The following is an 8731-nucleotide window of genomic DNA, read 5'->3' as shown; positions in this document are numbered from 1 at the left end:
TGATAACGGCCCCCGTTGTGGGGAAATGGGCTCCTGGAGCGCGGCTGTGTGCCAAAGGCTTCCTGTGCCGCTGCCCGCTGGTCACCTCTCTGCCAGGCGAGATGGCAGCCAGGACCCCCGCCGCAGTTCGGGGGGGTCGAGGCCGGCCCCGCAGAGCTGCCGCTGCTCCATGCACCTGCAGGGGTGACCCCCAGCATGGCCCTTCCTCGGCCCCCCCGATGGTGCCTGTTTAGTCGCGGACCCCTGCGGGGCTCGTGCTGGGGAAGGGGCTGCGCTGCAGCAGGATGGGGCCCCAGACGCCCCTTCCCCAGCGCTGATCCCCAACAGCTCCCGCGAGCTGCAGTGCCCACAGCCCCTGTGCCCCCTTTCGCCGCACACCCCCGGTGTGGCCCCAAGAGGGGCAGTCCCCCCGAGGAGACCCCCCCCTCACTAGTCACCCCCTGCCACCCCAACCGCTGTCAGCTGGAGGTGACCGGCCCCCCGGGGCCCTCTCCTGCCCGGCCGCTCCAGCTGCAGAAACAGGATTTTATTTCCCATGAGCGCGAGCAGGTCTGGATTAAAATAAACTGCTGGCCCAGATCCCCGCTCTGGTGTCGCAGGGGATGCTGTGTTTGCCGCGAGTGCTGCCCTCGCCCCACTGAGTGCCCGAGCCTCGGCCCTCCGGCCAGCATGTCCCCGCGGCAGGGACGTGCCCATCGCCTGCCCGGCCCTCGTGTCCCTCTCCCAGCCGTGCCCAGCTGCGCTGGTTCTCTGGGATGCTGGTCCCACTCAACAGCCACCCCCTGGGGCCGCCGGCCATGGGGCAGGGCATGGGGCCAGCCCTGCTCTGATTGCCCCCAGCACTTTTTCCTTTTTCTTCCTTAATTTACTGAGTGCTAAATCCAAATATTACAACTTCCCCTCCACGCTGCTGGTTACGCAGGCGGCCCCCGGCCGGGCATTGTCTTATTGTTTGCAGAGGGAAGCTCCAGCGGGAGATTAACCTGGCGTTCACCCCGCACCGCGGCTTCACGCCCTGTCCCTGCCGGCGGGGCCCGTGTCCCCGGGGACTGTGGCCGGCACGGGGTCCTGGCAGGGTGGGCAGCTCTGAGGGGTCCAGTGCACGGGGGGATGTGGCAGGTTGGTGGCAGTGAGTCTGCCCGCAGAGAGGCTGGTGCAGGGCTCAGCAGCTGCAGGGCCACTGCTGGCCCCAGTGGGTGTCCTGGGGGTCTCGAGCAGACCCGTTGGCGTGTTCCTTCCCCAGGGACCCTGGCACGGTGCTGGCGGGGCCAGTATTGTCTGTCTACTGGCACAGGGAGGCAGGGACTGCCTGGCACCCCAGCCTGGGGGCCATCATGCTGACCCCTGGACTGCCCATCCCATCCCAGCGTCCCCATCACACCACAGTTCACAGTACGTCCATCCTGTTCCCACCCCTGGTCTGCCGATCCCATCCCACCCCATCCCGGTGTGCCCATCACATCGTGGTTCATGGTGTGGCCATCCCATCGCCACCCCTGGCTGCACGTCCCTCCCTGGTCCTTTTTCTCACCCTCAGAGCCCCGTCCCCCCCGTCCCCCTGTCCCCCTGTCCCCAGCCACTGCCATCTGACCTTGGGGGTCACCTCACAGTCCTTTGCCCCCGGGTCTGGCAGGGCTGGGGTGACCCGCGGCGCTCGGTGGATCACGGGGAGGATCCCCTGAGCAGCAAACGGCTGAGCTCTGCTCCAGCACCGGTGCCGGACACGTTGGGGTCTTAGTCCTGAGCCTCTGCTCCGGGAGGGGCCCAGGGAGAGCCAGGCAGCACCCAAAGGTGTTGCCAAAGGACAAGGCATGAGGAGGGATGGCTCCCGGGGCTGAAACCTGCTGTTGTGTCCCACGTCCCTGGGCAGCTCTGCTTGCTCGGCGGGCACAGGCTCAGGCTCAGACACGGCTTGATCCCACTGCCCCATCCCGGGGGGCTGTGGGTCAGGACAGCAGTGCTGCCCACTGACCATGGGCTCTGCCAGACCCCTCCACCATGGCAGCTCCATCCTCCCACACCTTCATGCCCAGCTGGACCCTCCTGGGTCCCCACGAGTCCTTTTCCACCAGCCCTGGTGCACCACAGTGCCAGGGGCTGTGGGGTCCTGGCCTCCCATCGCCAGGGAGTGAGCCCCTGCCCGAGCCCCCTGCCCGCCTGCCCAGGGCTCCGGCAGCTCCTGCCCAGCCAGACCCGGCCTCGGCCGTCCCACCAGTGCGGCAGCTCTCGGCACCACCGGGCTCCGGCCGCGGGTGCAGCCCTGCTGCATTCCACCCTCACTGGCCCGGCAAGGTTAAACTGCGGAGAAGCTGAAATATTTGGGAGGGGAATGGAGAAGGGAAAGGGGAAAAAAAATGATAAAAAAAAAATATCTATAAAAAGAAAGTTTAAAAACACAAGTTAAAGAAAAAAATACCCAGGCGCGGAGTGCAGCTGCGGTTCTGGTTCCAGTTCCCAGGTGATGTCAGGCCTGGAGCCTCTCCAGCCCCGGCCCCTCGGAGACGGTCTTTGTGGGTTCAGCACTGAGTGTTTTTCCTTCCTGAGACTCGGGGACACCTTCCTGTCTCAGAGAAAGCGGCCAAGAGCCTTTCCAGGGGCGGCCGCGCGCAGGAAGGGGAGAGGATGGGAGGGGAGCGCGGCCGGGCTCGGCGCGGGGCTGCGGCAGCCGGCGGGTCGCAGCATCCGCGGGCGATCGGCCGCGCTGACCGTGGCGCTCGCCCCGCACGGGGCAAAGGGGCGCCCGGCTCCCACCAGCCCGGCAGGCTCCAGTGCCTCTGAGTCACCGTTTCCCTCTCGAGGTGCCGGGAAGGGCTGGAATGCACTGGGACCCGCAGAATTGGCACTGGCACACGCTGGGACCCGTGGACTTGGCACGGGGATGTGCTGGGGCCCGTGGTTCCAGCGCTGGGACATGCTGGGGTCCTCATCCCCAGCACTGGGACGTGCTGGAATCCACAATCTCCGCCCTGGGACATACTGGGTGCACGGTCCCAGCGTTGGGACTTACTGGGTGCATGGCTCCTGTGCTAGGACATACTGGGACCTGTGGCTCTTACGTTGGAGCATGCTGGGGCCCTAATCCCTGGCACTGGGACGTGCTGGGACTCACGGCCCCAGCATTGGGACATTCTGGGTTCTGCAGCCCCAGCACTGGGACACACTGGGACCCATGGCCTTCACACTGGGGCTTGCTGGAGCCCTAGTCCCTGGCTCTGGGATATACTGGGTACACAGATCCTGCACTGGGACGTACTGGGACCTGTGGCCTCTATACTGGAGCTTGCTGGACCTCTAGTCACTGGCACTGGAACATGCAGGGACACTCGTGCTTAGTACTGGGACACACTGGGACCCACGACCCGGCGGTTGGGACTCACTGGGACTCGTGTGCTCAGTGCTGGGACCTGCTGTGCCCCCAGCACTGGGACCACCAGCCCTCGCTGGCCCCCCCGGGGTCTCGGGAGCTGCCGTTTGGAGGGGCCGGTCCCCTTTCAAGTGCGGGTCGGGCTGTTTGCGGAGCGCAGCCCCCTCCCCGCCGCCCCTGCCCCCCGATAAACCCGGGGGCAGGGATTCTGTGTCCCGGGCTGGTTGGAGAATCTCACGGCTGTTTGCTGGGGTCTGGGACACATTAGCCACGCTGAGAACAAACCTCTCCCACCCACCCCGCTCCCCGCCTGGGACCAGCTCTCACAGCTGCGCCGCACTGTCAGCCCCATAAATCAAACCCGGGGGGAGGGAGCCCGGGGCAGGCTCGCCGCGGCCGGGCGGGGGGCCGAAAGGTGCCGGTGGGCTCTGGCTGGGGTTGGCTCCCGTGGGACCCCCGGCGTGTTCCCCCTGCTCCCTGCTGCCTCCAGCACCCCAGGGAGATGGGGCACGTCTGGCCCCGCAGCCCTCGGGGGGCCGCCCCGGGAGCCCCCAGCTGCCCCATCCGCGGCTGCCTCTGTGCTGCGGGACGCGCCAGCCCCTGGGAGCCGCTGGCCCCGGCACGGCACCTTTCCCAGGCTCGACGCTCCCAACCGCCCAGTCCAGCCCAGCCGCCCCAAGCATGGGCCTGGGGGGGTCCAGCCTGGGAACCCCCCGCGTCCCCACCTGACCCCGCGCAGGTGTCGCTGCCTGCAGCCCCGCCGTGCGCGGCACTGGGCTGCCGTCGCGGTGGCGGCAGCAGTCACGGTGGTGGTGGTAGTCACGGCGGTGGTGGCAGTCACGGCGGTAGGGACGGTCACAGCAATAGGGATGGTCACGGTACTGGTGGCAGTTACGGTACTGGTGGCAATTGCGATGGTGGCGGTCGCGGTGATGGTGGTGGTCGTGGTGGCAGTGGCGGTCGCGGCAGTCATGATGTACCAGGCGGAGGGGAAGGCACAAAAGCAGCGACACCAACCCCGACGCACTGCCCGGGCACTCATGGCTGCGGCACAGGGCTGGCAGTGCCAGCCCCATCCCATGGCATGGCACAGCACAGGCCACGTTGGGGCCAAGGTTGTTGGCAGAGCCTGGGGACAGCATGTGCCCGGGGTCTTGCCCCACGTGGATCCCGCCGGGGCCCTCCAGTGCACCCCTGGGGAGAGCCAGGACAGTCACACTGGCTCCAGTGGCACCGGGCAGCGGTGGGTGCAGGGTGGGGGGCTGGGGCCGTCTTGGGGACCCCGTGTGCCCCCCTCCTTGCATCACGCCGGGGCGGCAGGCAGGCACTGGCCCATCAGAAAAATAAAGTTTATTTTCCAAGCGGCCGCACGTGCACAACCAGCGCCTGCGGGGCCGTGCCACCGTCCCCCCCGGAGCGCCTCGACGCCAGGGCACCCACGGGCCCCTTCCAGTCCAGCCCCAGGGTGCGGGGACCCCCCTCCCCGTCCCTGCCCTGCTCGGGCAGCCTCGGCCACGGGAGCGTCCTCCCACCCCGCTGCCGGCTCCGGGGCCGGTGTCGGTGCGGTCCCAGCCTGTGGCCCTGGGCTCGGCTGCCGCCGCCGCGGGCAAGCAGCTCCCTCCCTCCCCGCTCCGGTCTCTGGGGCTGGCGTGCGCGGGCTCCGGCCGGCTCTGCCGCTGTCTCAGGCGGATGCTGCCGGACCCCGGCTCATCTCCGTGACACTCGCAGGGGGGTGACCCCCCGCACCTTCAGACAGTTGCCCCCGAGGTCTCTCCGGCCGCCCTGCGGAGAGAGGAGGGGAGAGCTGCAGGCACCAGCGGGGTGTCCTGGCTGGGGGTGCCCCGCTCCTGCCCACCACCGCCCCATGCCAGCCCCGTGTGGAGGAGTCACTCTGAAACGGCCGGTGCCGCAGTCCTGGGGCGGCTCAGCGCTGCCCGGGATGGGCAGACGGACGGGGCTGTGCCTGGCGAGCGGCTGGGTAGGCGGCTGGGAGGTGGGTGCTGTGGTGGAGCCCCCTGAGGTGGGTCCCCATGGCACTGTCACCCTGCAGGGACACAGCCCCCACGGCCGCTCAGCGCCGCTGCGCTCAGACACGCAGCCAGGGCTGGTGCTGCACCAGGACCGACCCGCGGCTCCCGGACAGACCCACGGCCCCCGGAGGGACGCACGACCCCCGGACGGACCCACGGCCCTGCTGAGGATGCGAAGGCTCAGCCTCACCCGCCAGTGCACCAGCACAGCTTCAGCTCAGTTCTGCCCAGTATAACCCAGCGCAGACCAGCACGGCCCAGCTCTAGCCCAGAACAGCCCAGTATAACCCAGCATGGCTCAGCAGAGCCCAGTTCCAGCTCAGCCCATTTCCAGCCCAACCCAACCCATTTCCAGCCCAGCCCACTCCATTTCCAGCCCAGTCCAGCCCATTTCCAGCCCAGCCCAGTCCATTTCCAGCCCAGTCCAGCCCATTTCCAGCCCAGCCCAGTCCATTTCCAGCCCAGTACAGCCTATTTCCAGCCCAGTACAGCCCCTTTTCAGCCCAGCCCCAGAGCCCGGCGGTGCACAGCCAGGTCCCAGCCCAGCTCCTGTCGTTGCTTCCAGGGTCCCAGGTGCCGCAGGAGCTCCCAGTCCCGGTGCCTCCGGGGGGTCCCCTGGGGGGTCCAGCACCATGCCAGCCCCCCGGCTCCCGCCCCGGCAGGGTAGCCCAGGGAGACAGCTCAGCCCTGGCCGGGGGGTCCTGGCTCTGCCAGGGATGGGGCTGGGGTACCCCCGGGGAGGGCTGGGGAGGCTGCAGAGTCCGGCGGGTGAGGAGGGGGCTGGGAGCAGGAGGGGCAATTAAAAATGGAGCAGCAGAAACCACGAGAGCCCCGAGGGCTGCAGTGTGCCCATGGCCACGCTGCTCGGGTGGCACGTGGGATGACTCGGGGGTCTTGTGGGGATGGCAGCGGATCTGGCAGCCCCTGCCCATGGCGCTGCCTGAGGATGCCCACAGGGCTGGGCAGCTGCCGGTCCCGCACCCTGCACCCTGCCAGGCCCATCCTGGGGCAGGGGCACCAGGACCCCGGCATGGGCAGCAGGATGGAGCCACCACAGAAAAGGTGCCTCCCGAGCTGTAGAGTGCCAAGGGGTTGTCAGCTGAACAGGGCAGGGCAGGGGTGCCAGGGCCCAGCTCAGCCCCGTGGCCCATGTGGGAACCATGCCAGTGCTGCTGGCAGACCCTGTGTGGGGCCACGGGATGGGGATCCCTGCCCAGTCCCCCCAGCATGGGGTGCCTGCTGTGCCCTGCCGGCCTCCATCACACAGGGCAGCTGTCTGGGCAGCCCTGCTGCAACCCGGGGGACCAGTGGCTCAGGGACCCTCATGGACAGGGATGGAGACAGGGATGGGGCAACCTGTGAGCTCCAAATTCCACCCCCGGAGCAGCCAAGTGCCCCTGGCACTGGGGCGACTGTTTAACCCCCCGAGACTTCCCGGCCCGGACGGACGTGGGGGAGCAGCCCGGCCCTCTGACGCGAGCGGGAGCTGTGGGCGTGCGGCTACGAGCAGGATTTGGCCGGGAGCAGCCAAAACCTCCGGCGGGGGCTGGAGCCAGAGCCTGCGGCTCTCGCAGGGACGTGCCGAGACTCCTGCCCGGCTCAGCCCGGGCACGGGCTGCTGCCCCCCATCCCGTGGGGACGTGCTGAGCCTCCTGCCTTGCTCAACCCAGGCACGGGCTGCTGCCCCCCATCCCGTGGGGATGTGCCAAGCCTCCTGCCCCGCTCAGCCTGGGCATGGGCTGCTGCCCCCTGTCCCGTGGGGACGTGCTGAGCCTCTTGTCCCACTCATCCCAGGCACAGGCTGCTGCCCCCATCCCGTGGGGATGTGCCAAGCCTCCTGTCCCGCTCAGCCCAATCAGGGGCTGCTGCCCCCATCCCACCGCCCCGCTCACCCCTTTCCGCTGGTTGCTGAGGCAGAAGGTGCAGATGCTGCGGGGCTGCTTGCTGTCCAGGTCGCCCTTGGCTCCGTAGATGGCACTGAAGCAGGGCTGCCCGTCCTCGCAGCCCTCGCCCAGCAGCAGCACGTTGGCCAGGTGGGAGATGTAGCTGGAGGCCAGGCGGAGGGTCTCAATCTTGGACAGCTTCCGATCCACCGGCTCGGTGGGGATGAGGGTGCGCAGGGCGGTGAAGGCCGTGTTGACGCTCTGGGTCCGGTCCCGCTCCCGCGCGTTGGCCGCCTGCCTCTGCTTCACCATCACCATGGGCCCCGGTTTCCGCGGCAGTTTGCGGCGACCCTCGGCGCCCTCGCAGCAGCCGAACGACTGGTCGGACGTGTCGCTCTCGCTCCGGTTCTCCTCGTCCTCCGAGAGGATGCTGAGGTCGGGGTAGAGCACGCGGGCGGCCACGGGGCGCAGCATGGTGAAGGCCATGGCGGGGTGCCCGCCCGTGCCCCCGGCCCTGCTGGGGGGACCCCCCGGGCTGCGGGGAGCCTTCCCCCGCCGCCTGCGGATGCTTTCCCGCTGCTGCTCCGCTCCGGCGGCCGAGCGAGGCTGGGACGACTGTCTGCGGGGGGAATCGCGATTTATACGGGCGGGGAGGGGCTGGCGCCGGAGCCCACCCCCAGCCGGCCCCCGGGCCCCGGCCGCCGTCCTCGCCCCAGCCCGCGGGAGCCAGCGCTGGCTCCGGCCGCGGGCCTGGCCCTGCTCCGGCATGTCGGCCCCCCTTGCACCCGGGGCTGGGCTCCGGGTTGTGCCCATGGTGGTACCGGACAGCGGCGGTGCCGCAGACAGTGCCAGGGCTACCGCACGGCACCTGCCTGTGCTGCAACCCTCGGCTCCCGGGGCCACGCGTGGTGCCAGCCCGCGGGCAGCGTGTCCCCAGCTCCTGCCCGGCTGTCCCCAGCCAGTCCCGGGTCCCATACCGAGTGGCATGGGGTGAACATGGGGTGTGGGAGCCAGAATGGGTGAGTAACCAGGAGTGGGTGGCACCGGTGTGGTCCCCAGGGTGTGTATTGGATGGGATGCTGGTGCCCAGGTGGGGGACATGCTGCTCCCCACACCCCATTGCGTCCCCCTGGGACGGGGTCTATGCCCAGAAGGATGCCCGGGGTGGGCAGGGAGTGATGGGGGCAGGCAGCGTCGTGGAGATGCTCTGCACCCCTCACCTCTCTGTCCCCAGGGCCTGGCACCCCATCTGCCTGCTGCTGGAGGGGACAGGGGGACATGGGCAGGGGCACGGGCAGCGTGTCAGGTAGTGCTGCCAGGCAGCTGGAAACATTTCCTCCCGCCTGGGAGGAAGGTGTGCACCGGCAGTGGAAACACGGAGGCTTTTCCTGCGAGGGAAGAGCTGAGCTGGAAGCAGCGGGAGCCGCTGGCATCCCAGGGAGGGCTGGGGGTGC

At 69.0% G+C, this 8731-nt stretch overlaps 1 protein-coding gene across 1 annotated transcript; it reads right to left on the bottom strand.

Annotated features, from left to right (window-relative positions):
• Positions 1 to 5071: 5071 nt before the first annotated feature.
• TCF15 (transcription factor 15) lies at positions 5072 to 7763 on the bottom strand. The gene is made up of 2 exons (XM_086622993.1): positions 7287 to 7763; positions 5072 to 5146 (listed from the first exon to the last, which is right to left on the bottom strand). Exons 1-2 carry the CDS (start codon positions 7761 to 7763, stop codon positions 5072 to 5074), a joined length of 552 nt encoding a protein of 183 aa, XP_086479119.1.
• Positions 7764 to 8731: the final 968 nt, after the last annotated feature.

This window comes from Tauraco erythrolophus, chromosome 18 (genome assembly GCF_009769465.1).
Source record: "Tauraco erythrolophus isolate bTauEry1 chromosome 18, bTauEry1.pri, whole genome shotgun sequence".
NCBI lineage: Eukaryota > Metazoa > Chordata > Aves > Musophagiformes > Musophagidae > Tauraco > Tauraco erythrolophus.
This window is presented reverse-complemented; position numbering and strand designations above follow the sequence as displayed.